The following is a 15,910-nucleotide window of genomic DNA, read 5'->3' on the forward strand; positions in this document are numbered from 1 at the left end:
ACATAGGCCAGCATCCCCGCCTGTGCCGTCACCATTGTCCTCTCTCTGATCCCCTGCCGCCTTTTGTCCTTGTATCAAATCTAAAAGCTTTTTACCATCCCTGGCTGTACCAGCGGCGCTCCGCGCCATTCCCAGACACATTAGCTTTCCTTGCGTGTTCGGATTTGTCCAGCATCTCTCCGACTTTCAGATAATAAAGCTTGTGTCTTACCGTTACTGCCTGCTGAGGCTCTTCTGTACCAATGATTGAAAAGTGCTCCTCTAAACATTTAATCATTGTTCGCTTTTTAAACTAAATGTGGATGAATATTCGGGTACTTACGTGGAAAGGATTTTAGAAAACTTTATTGGTGGTTCTTGCCTGCTTCTGTTCTGTAAATGGGCCATTGCTGGTTACTTGTGGAAATTAAGTGTTTGTTGGGAGATTTTGCCTTTATTGTAATCACATGATCAGTTCCAGTGTTATAATAGGGAAGACCTCATCCCTCTGGGAGTGAAGGAAAGTTGAGATGCCTTATTTTGCCATGACCCCCCCTAACCACACCACCACGTGCCATGACCTTCTCTAACCACACCACCACGTGCCATGACCTTCTCCAACCACAACACCATGTGCCATGACCTTCTCTAACCCCCACGCCACGTGCCTTGACCTTCTCTGACCACACCACCACGTGCCATGACCTTCTCTGACCACACCACCACGTGCCATGACCTTCTCTAACCTCACCACCTTGTTCCATGACCTTCTCTGACCACACCACCACGTGCCATGACCTTCTCTAATCACACCACCACGTGCCATGACCTTCTCTAACCACGCCACTGTGTGCCATGACCTTCTCTAACCACACCACCATGTGCCATGACCTTCTCTAACCACGCCACCGTGTGCCATGACCTTCTCTAACCACACCACCATGTGCCATGACCTTCTCTAACCACACCACCTTGTGCTATGACCTTCTCTAACCACACCACCGTGTGCCATGACCTTCTCTAACCACACCACCAAAGACCTTCTCTAACCACACCACCACGTGCCCATGACCTTCTCTAACCACACCACCGAGTACACCTTCTCTAACCACACCACCATGTGCCATGACCTTCTCTAACCACGCCACCGTGTGCCATGACCTTCTCTAACCACGCCACCGTGTGCCATGACCTTCTCTAACCACGCCACCGTGTGCCGTGACCTTCTCTAACCACATCACCATGTGCCATGACCTTCTCTAACCACACCACCATGTGCCATGACCTTCTCTAACCACACCACCTTGTGCCATGACCTTCTCTAACCACACCACCTTGTGCCGTGACCTTCTCTAACCACACCACCGTGTGCCGTGACCTTCTCTAACCACACCACCTTGTGCCATGACCTTCTCTAACCACACCAACAAATACCTACTCTAACCACACCACCATGTGCCATGACCTTCTCTAACCACACCACCATGTGCCATGACCTTCTCTAACCACACCACCATGTGCCATGACCTTCTCTAACCACACCACCATGTTCCATGACCTTCTCTAACCACATCATCACGCGCCATTACCTTTATCAACGACAACAACATCTGCCATCACCTTCTTTAACCACCACAGAAGTCCTGCCGGCTGTTTTATCAAACCATCTTTCTCTTTCATTGCCATATGTTTTTAGGATCTGGTTGAGTCCACTATATCCTAAGTTGCCAGAAGGTTCATCCTCTCTTGCTGGGGAATCGATCACCAACTTCAGGTCTGACCTCATGGCGTACCTGGCAGCATACAACTCCCCAAGCCTGCGTGAATGGATCGATATTATCAAACAGTATGATTTGTCAGAGACCAGGTCTGTACCCCCATCGTTTCCATCCATCTTTTATAAAGCGACGATATGATACCTATACATACATACATACATACATACATACATACGTGTAGCACAGCTCATTGGAACTCTGGGCAAAATCCAAAATGACCTAATGTCCGGTGACGGCCCCAAAGATGTGGGCGGACACAGAGCTATATTGAAGGGTGACGCAACCCCGCTGGCACCATCTGCACATTTACTTGTTGTCCCTAAACTGGATAGCATTTGGGATGGAGGCTACTGGGGAATGTAGCTGCCCTGCCACATGGACTTGCTTGCCCTAATTTTGGCAGGATCAACAGGTAATTGTTTTTAAAGGAATAAAAGTACTATGGATCAATATGTTATGTGCAGTTTATGGATGTTGTTATCCGAATTGTATGTACTTTCTGTTTTCACGTCGTTAAAGCCCACACACCACCATTTTTTACAACCCTAAAAACGTTGTGAAAAAATAGAGCATGTTCGAAAAAAAAATGGCCATTTTTTTAGAACGGAAAAAATGCTTTGAAGCCCACACACGATCGTTTTTAATGGCATTAAAAAAAACCTAATTTTTTAGAACCCGAAAAACGGTCGTGTGTACGCGGTATAAGAACGCCATCCCTACAGTGAAGCTCAGAGGTGAATACATTATGCTTTGGGGCTGTTTCTCTGCTTAAGGTGCAGGCCGACTCGGCCACATTGAGAGTCCAATGGACGGGGCCATGTATTGTAAAATCTTGGATGAGAACCTTCTTCCCTCAACCAGAATACTGAAGATGGGTCATGGGTGGGTCTTCCAGCAGGACAATGACCCAAAACATACCGCCAAATCAACAATGGAGTGGTCATGGCGTGGCCTAGCCAGTCTCCAGACCTTAATCCTATAGAATATTTATGGAGGGAGCTGAAACTTCGAGTTGCCAAGTGACAGCTAAGATACCTTAAGGATTTAGAGAAGATCTGTAAAGCGGAGAGGACAAAAATCCCTCCTGAGATGTGTGGAAACCTGGTCACCAACTGCAAGAAACGTCTGACCTCTGTGCTTCCCAACAAGGGACCTCCACCAAGTACCAAGTCATGTTTTTTTTGGGGATCAAATACTTATTTTAATCACTGAACTGCAACTCCATTTATAACATTTGTATCCTGTGTTTTTATTTTTTCAGCTTTTTTGGTTGATTTTCTTTCTTAAACATATAAAATACACCTATGATAAAAATTATAGACCCTTAATTTCTTTGTGAGTGGGCAAACTTACACAATCTGCAGGGGATCAAATCATTATTTTCCCTATTGTACTTCAATAAAAATGTTTTTTCTTTAAATCAGAGTGTACCTGATTGGATCCACACCTGGAAGGTATCAAGGCCACGATAAAGAGAAATGGGGGCATTTACGTTTGAGAAAGGTAAGTGCGATACATTGTTTCACTGTTTTGTGTCCTATCAGTAGACCTAAGCCAGGGGGTTGTGGAATAATGCAGCCCCGGTGTGTTGAAGACCCTAAATTTGGGATTTTACTGTGTGAATATGGGAGAAGCTTATCCAGTTAATTAGGTATTCAGCTGGCCATACATGGGTCGAAATTGTAGCTAAGGCCAGCCATATACGGTTCCTGCTGAACCGGCCGAGATTCGAACCATTAGTGGTCAGGCTGAATGTACCAATTTGATCGATTAACCCCTTAACGCCCGCCGCACGACTATTTACGTCCGCACAATGGCACGGACAGGCAGAAGGACGTATATATATACGGCTGTGAAAAAAGCTGCGCTGCGAAATATGAAACAATATCAACGTGACATTCAAATATAAAAGGTGCTGCATGCACAAATCACTAGTGAATTCTAAGAAAACCAAGAAAACAAATGAATAGTGCAAAGTCCATATGAATGGAGAAAACGCAGAGAATATCAAAAAGAAGGCAGAAACTTCTCCAAATGGGTGAAAAGTATCCTGGCAGTATCCCGTGAATCTGTAAGACAGATGATAGTGTCCTCCACCAGTAAATCCTAGCTGCTTACCAGATAGTTGAAATAATCAAGCATGTAGCCAAGTAAAACCACCGAGACAGTTTCCAGGATCTCCAGGGTACGTTTTTCACTTTCACAAATCAGACCACTCAATCTCCATAGTATAACCCAAAAGAGAGAAGGCTGACATAGTGTTTTACCATAAAAAGGGTTTTTTATTAATAAAAAGGTTGCACTTACAATTATGCAGTAAAAATCGTGCGTGTAGTTTGTTTAGCCGGCCGGCTGTACTGTCCGCTCGTCCTTCCGGATAGACAGCGCAAATCGTGGTGACGTCAGCACGCCGCTCTTCCCAACGCCGTTTCGTCCAATGACTTCTTCCAGGGGTACCTATATATATACGTCCTTGCCTTTCCGCGGGTCGGGGGTCCGATCGGGACCCTCCCCCCCCCCCCCCGCTGCGTGCGGCGGGCGGATTCCCTCAGGGAGCGATCCAGGACGACGGCACGGCTATTCGTTTAAAGCCGCTCCGTTGCGATCGCTCCCCGGAGCTGAAGAACGGGGGAGAGCCGTATGTAAACACGGCTTTCCCGTGCTTCACTGTGGCGGCGCATCGATCGTGTCATCCCTTTTATAGGGAGACTCGATCGATGACGGCAGACCTACAGCCACACCCCCCTACTGTTGTAAACACACACTAGGTGAAGCCTAAAACGTTCAGCACCCCCTAGTGGTTAACTCCCAAACTGCAACTGTCATTTTCACAATAAAGAATGCAATTTAAATGCATGCTGTGAAAATGACAATGGTCCCAAAAATGTGTCAAAATTGTCCGAAGTGTCCGCCATAATGTCGCAGTCACGAAAAAAATTGCTGATCGCCCCCATTAGTAGTAAAAAAAAAAAAAATTAATAAAAATGCAATAAAAATATCCCCTATTTTGTAAACGCTATAAATTTTGCGCAAACCAATCGATAAACGCTTATTGCGATTTTTTTTTTACCAAAAATAGGTAGAAGAATACGTATCGGCCTAAACTGAGGAAAAATATAAATTTTATATATGTTTTTGGGGGATATTTATTACAGCAAAAAGTAAAAAATATTGAATTTTTTTTCAAAATTGTCGCTCTATTTTTGTTTATTTCGCAAAAAATAAAAACCGCAGAGGTGATCAAATACCACCAAAAGAAAGCTCTATTTGTAGGGAAAAAAGGGCGTCAATTTTGTTTGGGAGCCACGTCGCACGAGCGCGCAATTGTCTGTTAAAGCGACGCAGTGCCGAATTGTAAAAACGCCTTTGGGCATTTAGCAGCATATTGGTCCGGGGCTTAAGTGGTACAACCAGCCTGCCAGATTCGCTTACGATAATCACAAATAGCTGCTATAGTCAGGGCCGTCTTAATGGCATCATGGGCCCCTGGGCAAAGTAATGCTATGGGGCCCCTACAATGTAGACAGTGCAGGTAAACAGAAATCAAGTAGGTAGGAGGTAGGGGATATCTAGGGTGTAGAGGGATCAGAGTGTTGTGGAGATATCTGGGATGTAAAGGGGCAGCCCGGGCTCAAGGACCAGCTACTTTGGGGAAAGTGCAGGGGCCCCCCAGGCAGGGCCGCCATCAGGAATTATGGGGCCCCTTACACAGATTCAGGCATGGGACCCCTGGAGCAGAGAACCGGGGGTGCTGCCGCCTGAAATTGAGAAGCGGGGGCTGCCGTGAATTGAGAAGCGGGGGGGGGGGCCTTTACAAAAAAAATAAGAAATAAAGAAAAATATATATAAAAAAGGGGGGGGGCCCTTTAATGGGAAAAAAAAAAAGGAATAAAAAATATATATAATTTTTTTTTTTTTAAAGGGGGGGGGTTGCCATCTGGGGCCCTGGGGACCTCTGGGCCCTTTGATATATTTTTTTTTTTATAAAAAGAAATTACAAAAAAAGGGGGGTTGCCATCTGTGACCTCTGGGCCCTTTAATTTAATAATAAAAACAAACCTCTGGGCCCTTTTAATAAAAAAAAAAATATATAAACAAAAATAAAAAAATAAACATTTATAAAAAAAAGGGGGCGTTTGTCACATGGGGCCCTGGGGACCTCTGAGCCCTTTAATAATAATAATAAAAAAAAAAAAATATATATATATATATATAAGAAATAATAAAAAAAAAAATAATAATATAAAAAAAAATTGGCCCTTTATTAAAAAATATATTAAAAAAATATATATCTTTTATAAAAAATAAAAAAAGGGGGGGTTGCCATCCGGGCCCCTGGGGACCTCCGGACCCCTTACAGGTGTACTGCCTGTACCCCCCTGATGGCGGCCCTGCCCCCAGGTGTGCTCTCTCATTAAGACAGCCCTGGCTATAGTCACTAGCGATAATCACTGTCTTCTCCCAGTGGGGATGGCCTCCCCACGCCGCCTCGCCGGGAGAACACAGTGGCTCGGCAGGAGCGATTCCCGCATCAACACTGTCTGTGTTGATGGGGTAATCAACTGAATTTCTTTCCTGCAACCTGTGGTTGCAAGAAAGAAGGTCACTTTGTCTATGGCCGGCCTACAAATTTTCGTTTGAATTTCTCCTCATTAGTGGGCCTCAAAAATAGACGATTTTCCTGCAGCTATCAAATTTGAGTGATCCGGCATGTTGGACATTTTTTTTGAAAAACAAACGATTTTCGAATCAATGATGGGAGAATCATGTAGAAAATATAATTGAAAGAGAAATGCGCATGAGCACAAGAAAAAAAATTCCCGGAAAGAAAAAAAAAAGATTAAGATTAAGTAATGATGCACCAAATTTCATCCCCCGAAAATTGCGGGCCGAAAATAGGTTCCTTAGGAGATTCACCGGAGGTCCTGCTATAGATAGAGCTTCTCAAGACATCACAAGGAAGTTGGCCATCAGTCCTTGGTGTTCTATGACAGAGACTGGTTGTTCTAATAATGGTGGCATTGTATAACAGATCTATTTGTTACTGTATAACATGCACCAAATTCCTACTTTGCAGATATTACGAGAAAAAGGCGACCTGATCTCAGGCATTGAATCATGGCCTGTGATTGGACAGTTCTCCAGTATTGGTTCGATGGGAACCGACCACACCAAGTGGCTTCACTCTGAGTTCGGTGAGAGTCTGAAGTCGCTGGGGAAAGGAGTGAAAGCCCTGCCAAAGGCAGAGAATCCTCTTCAGCTGGTACGGAAGATGGGTTTGTAGTTCTGCTTTTTTTTTTGGGGGGGGGGGGGGTTTATTTAATTTTTTGGGAAATGTTGTTTTTAGGGAATTTTAGAATAATGTATGAAGACCCTTCTTTTATGCAGGGTTTGTGATATGAATTATACATGATAGTATAATGAACAATATAGTATTTCATATTTGTCCAAATATTTGAGGACATTGAACTAGGGCTGCAACTAATGATTATTTTCATAATCAATTAGTTGGCCGATTATTGTTTCGATTAATTGTATAATGCATGCACTAACCTTGAGCTGTGATTTCTTCCTATTGTTTCCAGGGATATTGGCAGGCAGAAGTGTAGTCAGGTCCAGGCAGGGGTCTAGGCAAGCAGAAGAATAGTCAGGTCCAGGCAGGGGTCTTGGAAGGCAGAAGAGAAGTCAGGTCCAGGCCAGGGCCCCAGCAGGTAGAAAGAGTAGTCAGGTCCAGGCCGGGGTCTTTGGTAGAAGAGTAGTCAGGTCCAGGCCGGGGTCTTTGGTAGAAGAGTAGTCAGGTCCAGGCAGGGGTCTCGGCTGGCAGCAGAGTAGTTAGGTCCAGGCAGGGGTCTTGGCAGGCAGAAGAGTAGTCAGGTCCAGGCAGGGGTCTTGGCAGGCAGAAGAGTAGTCTGGTCCAGGCAGGGGTCTTGGCAGGCAGAAGAGTAGTCTGGTCCAGGCAGGGGTCTTGGCAGGCAGAAGAGTAGTCTGGTCCAGGCAGGGGTCTTGGCAGGCAGCACAGTAGTCTTGGCAGGCAGCACAGTAGTCTTGGCAGGCAGCACAGTAGTCAGGTCCAGGCAGAAGTCTGGGCAGGCAGAAGAGTAGTAAGGTCCAGGCAGGGGTCTTGGCAGGAAAAAGAGTAGTCTGGTCCAGGCAGGGGTCTTGGCAGGAAAAAGAGTAGTTTGGTCCAGGCAGGGGTCTTGGCAGGAAAAAGAGTAGTTTCGTCCAGGCAGGTGTCTTGGCAGGCAGCAGAGTAGTCAGGTGCAGGTTACTGGCAGGTGGAAGTATAGTCAGTTCCAGGCAGGGCTCTCGGCAGGCATCAGGCGCATAAGTAGTCGGTCCAGGCAGGGGTCCTGGGAGACAGAAAAGTAGTCAGAATTGATCTGGGTCAGCAGTGGTCAGGCAACATCATAGGTAGGTTCTTTGATATAAACATCCATGTCCGTAGAACAGGTAGGTCATTTTAATTTGCATGGATCCCACAATAAAATCTTTAAATCAGGAATAAAACCCAGGACCTTGACAAATAAACATACTGTAAGAACGCCCATTTCTGGATTTGTTGTCCTAATCAAACTGCTTGTAAAATAATGAACGTGTAGCTGAGAACATTTTTATTTCCTCAGTCTATGCACACCTACCTCTACATAACTACGGTAATATTGACGTATCTTTTGCAGATCTACCCCTCCGTGAATAATGTCAGGACAAGTCTGGAAGGTTACCCAGGTGAGTAACGGCTAAATCATTTGCACCTATGCAGGTAAGGGACGCCTATAGGAAAAAAAAATACTTTTGACCAAAGTTGGATAATACTCTGGCTTTCGGGAAAAGGCCAATTACGTACCTTCTGAAACCAGACGGAAAAACTCCCAGAGATGGCATCACCCCGTCTTGCCTTGTTGCTAGGATGTTGCTAAGAGACTCCCAGTTGTTACTGTTCACATTCACCTTCGCAGGAGCGAGCGCACAATCGCTGAGCTCAGAACTACCGCGTCAGAGGAGAGAAAGCACATGTGAGAGGGTTTAAATCAGAGAAAGAGCTCACTCCTCTGATGGTGGATTTTTATTGCTAGGATCTAAAAAAAATAACGCCTGCAAACCGACCTGAAACAGCTGCTGCTGTCTCTCCAGTGTGAAAGCCCCAAGGGCTTTCACACTGGAGCGGTACGCTAGCAGGACGGTAAAAAAAAGTCCTGCTAGCAGTAGGGTTGTCCCGATACCAGTATCGGTATCGGGACCGATACTGAGCATTTGCGCCGCATACCGCAACGCCCCCGCCGCCTATTTAATCAGCGTGCGGAGAACATTACAGCTTTCATTTGAATAGCTGTCTGTTCCCCGCCGCGCCGCGTATAGACACTCCCCCTTGCTCGGGATTGGACGGGTGATCTGTCTATCAAAGTGCAGATCACCCGTCCAATCCCGAGCAAGGGGGAGTGTCTATACGCGGCGCGGCGGGGAACAGACAGCTATTCAAATGAAAGCTGTAATGTTCCCCGCACGCTGATTAACTAGGCGGCGGCATCTAGGTATGGGGAGACATGGCTGCATATGTGGGGGGACATGGCTGCATATGTGGGGGGACATGGCTGCATATATAGGGGACATGGCTGCATATGTGGGGGACATGGCTGCATATGTGGGGGACATGGCTGCATATGTGGGGGACATGGCTGCATATGTGGGGGACATGGCTGCATATGTGGGGGACATGGCTGCATTTGTGGGGGGACATGGCTGCATTTGGGGACACATTTTTAAAAAAGTATCGGTATTCGGTATCGGCGAGTACTTGGAAAAAAAGTATCGGTACTTGTACTCGGTCCTAAAAAAGTGTTATCGGGACAACCCTAGCTAGCAGCATCGTTGGAGCTCCTCCACCACTCCTGCCCACTGAAATCAATGGGGCACCGCAGCTATAACGCCGACAAACCGACTCTGCTGAGACGCTTTTCGGTGGTTTTTAACCCTTTCTCGGCCGCTAGCGGGGCGGTTTTACCAAATAGCGCCACAAATCTGACGGTAAAGCGCCGCTAAAAATACCACCAACGCCGCCCCCGCCCCAGTGTGAAAGGGGCCTAACTGTTACATTGGTTGTGCCCTCAACCAAACTGTCAAACCATCAAATGGCTGGTTTAACAAAAGATCACTTGTGCAGCATCATGGCAGTTACAGATCAAACAGAGGCTAAGATGGCAGCTTCCTTGGCTGAAAACTATAGTAGGGTTTAGTTCTTCTTTAAGGTATCAGATTTGCAGTGACATGGTCACACAGTGGGGTAGATTCATGTAGCTTTTACGGCGGTGTATCTCCAGATACGCCGCTGTAATTTGAAATCCGCGCCCGCGTATCGTTACGCCGATTCTCAAAGGCAGATACGCTAAAAAAATAGGCTTCCTCCGCCAACGTAACTTGAATGCGGCGGCGTAGAATTGTGTGCAATATTACGTTGGCCGCTAGGGGCGCTTCTGTTGTTATGGGCTTCTGGGATATGTACACAGACGGCACATGCGCCGTCCGTAAAAAACGTCAATCACGTCAGGTCATCATACATTTACATAAAACACGCCCCCCTTCCACATTTGAATTACGCGCGCTTACGCCGGCCCCATTTACGTCGCCGCAACTTACGGAGCAAGTGCTTTGTGAATACTGCACTTGCTCCTGTAACTATGCGCGCCCCTACCTGAATCTACCCCAGTGATTTTATAGCCAGGATTTTTTTTAAGAAACTTTTCCCTATTTTAATCAATTTTGTTTGCAAAGGCTATTTTCATGCAAAATGTTTGCAACTGCAAAATCTAGTTCACACAGTTCATCCCTGGTCATGTCTATTTTTTTTATTATTTTGGTTTGTTTTTGAAAGGTAGTTTTAGCATTTTTTTTTTTAGAAAAATCAGATATTGGGGTAAAATTTACAACCCCTTTAATGTGGACTTTTTTTTTATGAAGACTTCTACCCGGTACAGTAGAGGGTGTCAAGTCATCTGTGCCCAGTCTTGTCGCAAAGAGTTAATCCAGCTCTAAACAATCCTCTTTTTGTAGTAAGATAAAAAAGGACACACAGATAAGTTTGTGTTGCCACATCCCCCACTGCTGTGACTGACAACTCCTCATTTCTTTATCTGATGGAGAGTGAGAGAGAGAATATTCCAGCTTCACCCCCCCCCCCCCTCGTTTCTTCTCCAGCTCTCCCATGATTGGCTGCTCCACACCTCAGCATAAATGGACATGCTGAAGTCATCTGGTGCCTTTTCTGAGTTTTGATTGGATGTTACTCAAAACTTAGGAATAGGAGAGGAGGAGAGTGTAGAGGTGGGCGGGGAGTCTTGTGACATCACGACTCCGCCCACCAAGCTCCAGGAAGACCCACTGACTGATTACAGAGTTTTGCAGGGCTCCTACTGCTGAAGGGGGTGACATTTGCAAGGTAGGGATACATGCAGGTGGCTTGCATGTGTGTGTGTGTGTGTGTGTGTGTGTGTGTATATATATATGTGTGTGTGTGTATATGTATATATGTGTGTGTATGTGTATATATATATATATATATATATATATATATATATATATATATATATATATATATATATATATATATATATATATATATATAAATATAAATTAGTATGTATATAAAATACTGTGCCAATAGTATATACTGGATGAGTGGCGGTTTATATCCACTTTAACTTTCATCCTGTTTTTTTTTCATGTAGTAATATTTTATTTTACTCCCTTTTGTGTTTTGCAGCGGGAGGATCTCTGCCTTACAGTCTCCAGACTGCACAGAAACAGCCGTGGCTCCATTCCTATTTCCAGTAGGTACCAAACCGCCATTTCAACTTGCACTATATTGTCAAAAGTATTGGGACGCCTTCCTTTACATGAACTTTAATGGCGTCTTAGTCCGTAGGGTTCAATATTGAGTTGGCCCCGCCCTTTGCAGCTATAACACCTTCAACTCTTCTGGGAAGGCCGTCCACAAAGTTAAGGAGGATGACCATTCTTCCAGAAGCACATTTGTGAGGTCAGGCACTGATTATGGATGAGAAGGCGTGGCTCGCAGTCTCCGCGCAAATTCATCCCAAAGGTGTTCTATCGTGTTGAGGTCATGACACTGTGCAGGCCAGTCAAGTTCCTCCACAGTACGTCAAGAACAAGTACAATAAAAATATACAATATTTATTAAATTGGAAGTATAAAAACACTAGAAGTGACTGATAACATCAAAACATTTCAACATGAGATACAATGCAACACAAGATACATGAAAGGTTTAGAGGGGACCACCATGGCAGGACCAGGCAGTTGTCTGCATGTTCTGCCATGGTGGTCCCCATCATGGTAGTCCTGTGACCATTCTAGAGCTTTTATTTATCTTGTGTTGAATTGTATCTCATTTTGAAATTTTTTGATGTTATCAGTCATTTCTAGTTTTTTTATTTTCATATTTCCAATTTAACCAGTTAACAACCGCCCTATAGACGATATACGTCTACAAGGCGGTTGCTTAACTCTGGGAGGACGTCAATGGACGTCCACCCAGAATCGCGCTCCCGCGCGCCCTCTGGGGCGCGCACACGGGAATGTCCGTGACCGCCGGGTATCACGGTAAATCGCAGCTGATGGCGGCGGTTTACCACGTGATCGCTCCGTCCAATGACGGAGCAATCACTTGTAAACAAACCGGCGTCATGTGATGACGCCGGTTCCTCCCTCCCCTCTCTGTAACGAATGGTACAGTGTGAGAGGAGAGGGGGAGAGAGCGGAGGCAGCAGCAGTGCTGTGGGCTGGATCTGTGACAAATGCAGTCACAGATCCAGCCAGCCATCCATCCCTGCTCAGCCATCCCTGCCCCATACTGTGAAATACACAATACCCATACTGTGCAATACTCTGCAATACCCCACACTACTCTGCAATACCCCACACTACTCTGCAATACCCCACACTACTCTGCAATACCCCACACTACTCTGCAATACCCCACAATACTCTGCAATACCCCACAATACCCTGCAATGTCGCCTATGGGGATTTTTATGTAGCAAAGTTTGGCGCCATTCCACGAGCGTGTGCAATTTTGAAGGGTGACATGTTGGGTATCTATTTACTCGGCGTAACTACATCTTTCACATTTATGCAAAAGAATGAAGAAAAAATACTAAATTTGCTAAATTTTATAACAGAAACAAAGAAAAATTCATTTTTTTTACAGAATTTTCAGTCTTTTTTCTCTTATAGCGCAAAAAATAAAAAACCCAACGGTGATTAAATACCACCAAAAGAAAGCTCCATTTGTGTGAAAACAAGGACAAAAGTTTCATTTGGGTACAGTATTGTATGACTGAGTAATTGTCATTCAAAATGTGAGAGCACCGAAAGCTGAAAATTGGTCTGGTTATTAAGGGGGTTTACGTGCCCAGTGGTCAAGTGGTTAATAAATATTGTATATTTTTATTATACTTGTTCTTGGCGTACTGTCATTTGGGCCATTAACTTCTTGAGACCCGGGCCATTGTCAATTGATTGCCACAGGGTGGCTCTTCAGGTCCGGGAGGACGTCTATTGACGTCCTCGGCTCCTTCGGCCGCTGGGGCGGGTGCCGCGTCACTGAGGTGGCCGCGATGTCCGCCAGTTACCCGCGATCGGCCGTTACACAGCCAAGGAAGTGGATCTCTATGTGTAAACAGAGAGATCAACGTCCTGTTGGGGAGAGGAGACCGATGCTGTGTCCCTTGTACATAGGGACACAGATCGGTCACCTCCCCCAGTCAGTTAGAATCACTAGTAGGGAACATATTTAACCCCTTCCTCGCCCCCTAGTGTTAACCCCTTTTCTGCCATTCACATTTATACAGTAGTCAGTGCATATTTATAGCACTGCTCGCTGTATAAATGTGAATGGTCCCAAAAATGTGTCAAAAGTGTCCGATGAGTAAAAAAAACTAATAATAAAAAAAAAATGTCATATCCCCTATTTTGTAGGCGCTATAACTTTTGCGCAAACCAATCAGTATACGCTTATTGCGATTTTTGTTTTTACCAAAAATATGTAGAAGAATACGTATCAGCCTAAACTGAGAACATTTTTTTTTTTTCACTTTTTTCCACTGGAGGAAACCTGGTTGAGAGAGGCTGAACTGCAAGGTCATGCAGGGCCGCCATCAGGGGGGTACAGACAGTACACCTGTAAGGGGCCGGAGGTCCCCAGGGCCCCGAATGGCAACCCCCTCCCTGTTTTTTTTTATAAAATATATATATATATATATATATATATATATATATATATATATATATATATATATATATATATATATATATATATATATATATAATTTTTTTTTTTTTTTTTTTTTATTATTAAAGGGCCCAGAGGTCCCCAGGGCCCCGGATGGCAACCCCCCTTTTTTTATTTATTTTTTATAAAAAAATATATATATATATATATTATTTTTTTTTTTTTATAAAAAATAAATAAAAAAAGGGGGGGGGGTTGCCATCCGGGGCCCTCTGGGTCCTTTAATAAAAAAAATATATATATATATTAATTTTTATATTTTTTATTAAAGGGCCCAGAGGTTTCTTTTTTTTTCTTTTTATTAAAAGGCCAAGAGGTCCCCAGGGGCCCGGATGGCAACGCCCTTTTTTTGTAATTTTTTTAATAAAGGGCCCTAGATGGTAACCCCCCTTTTTATTTATTTATATATATATATATATATATATATATATATATATATATATATATATATATTTTAATTAAAGGGGTCCCCAGGGCCCTGTTTGGCTACCCCCCCCCTTTTTTTATATATATATTTTTCTTTATTTTTTTTTGTGAAGGCCCCCCGCTTTTCAATTTTCTCAATTAGCAGTGGCACCCCCCCCGCTTCTCAATTTCAGGCGGCAGCACCCCCCCGGTTCTCTGCTCCAGGGGGGCCCATGCCTGAAGCTGTGTAAGGGGCCCCAGAATTCCTGATGGCTGCCCTGAGGTCATGGATCCTCAAGGTTTAATTCCAAATCCACTGCAAATAATGTACATTGCCATAAGAGCGAAATTCTACAGCACGGGAGTTCCTGTTGGCTTTGGCGGCTCCTGATCGAAGTGAAAGTGTGATCTATAGAAGTAGTGCTTGAGTAGAAGTACTACATCTATACCAGCCACTCCGCTTTCCTTATAGCTAGACAATAATAGATGGTTTGCAATGAAAGGAACAGCGATCGCCATAAATTGGCACTTGATGAAAGCTGGTCTTGCCACCTCCTGGTATAGAAGACCAGTGACCGGTGGACTTACTTCTAAGCCCAGACTGACTCTTATATACCCGGAGGTGGTAAGACCAGCTTCCATCAAGTGGCAATTTACTACTACTTGTACTACTTCTGTTCTACTCTGCAGTTGTCTAGCCATAATGAAAGTGGGATTGCTTGTGGTGTTGCATGTTTTTCAACACAAGTAGCACTCCTAAAGGTTGCACTCGCAATCTCATTAAAGATTTGCAAAAGCTAACCTGAACCCGCTGTGCTATACAATGTCTGCTCTATGGCAATACACAACATATTATACAGAGGATTATGAGCTAAACCTTGAAGGATCAGTGACCTTGTAGAGTCCTCTCTATTACATGCACTCCTACACTTTATACAAAGCTACAGGTTAAAGGTTCCGTTCTTATTTTTTTTAAATAACAAACATGTCATACTTACCTCCACTGTGCAGTTTGTTTTGCACAAAGTGGCCCCGAACATCCTCTTCTGGGGTCCCACGGCGGCTCTCTTGGCTCCCCCCCGCAAGAGCTAACCCCCTCTGGGATAACATGTTTGTTATTTGAAAAATAAATAAAAAATGAGACTTTATAGTCACTTTAACACATTTATGACAATAAAATAAACCTTTCCTAATAAAGTGTTTTAACATTCTTGCATTCTTAGATCAAAGCATATTCATGTGTTAGAATGGCCCAGTCTCAGTCCAGACCTAAATCCCATTGAGAATCTGTGGCAAGACTTGAAAATTGCTGATCACAGACGCTCTCCATCCAATTTGACAGAGCTTGAGATATTTTACAAAGAATGGGCAGAAATGTCCCTCTCTGGTAGCTAGATTCAGGTAGAGTTAGGTTGGCGTATCAGTAGATACGCCGACCTAACTC

At 44.4% G+C, this 15,910-nt stretch overlaps 1 protein-coding gene across 1 annotated transcript in view; it reads left to right on the forward strand.

Moving 5' to 3' along the window:
- TDP1 (tyrosyl-DNA phosphodiesterase 1) overlaps positions 1 to 15,910 on the forward strand; it is an 86,760-nt gene that overhangs the window by 20,188 nt on the left and 50,662 nt on the right. The window contains exons 8-12 of the mRNA XM_040333478.1: positions 1,676 to 1,846; positions 3,182 to 3,260; positions 6,835 to 7,020; positions 8,435 to 8,483; positions 11,512 to 11,578. Of these exons, the coding sequence (XP_040189412.1) occupies positions 1,676 to 1,846; positions 3,182 to 3,260; positions 6,835 to 7,020; positions 8,435 to 8,483; positions 11,512 to 11,578 (552 nt within the window). The remainder of the gene's footprint in view (positions 1 to 1,675; positions 1,847 to 3,181; positions 3,261 to 6,834; positions 7,021 to 8,434; positions 8,484 to 11,511; positions 11,579 to 15,910) is intronic.

Source organism: Rana temporaria, chromosome 13 (genome assembly GCF_905171775.1).
Source record: "Rana temporaria chromosome 13, aRanTem1.1, whole genome shotgun sequence".
Taxonomy (NCBI): domain Eukaryota; kingdom Metazoa; phylum Chordata; class Amphibia; order Anura; family Ranidae; genus Rana; species Rana temporaria.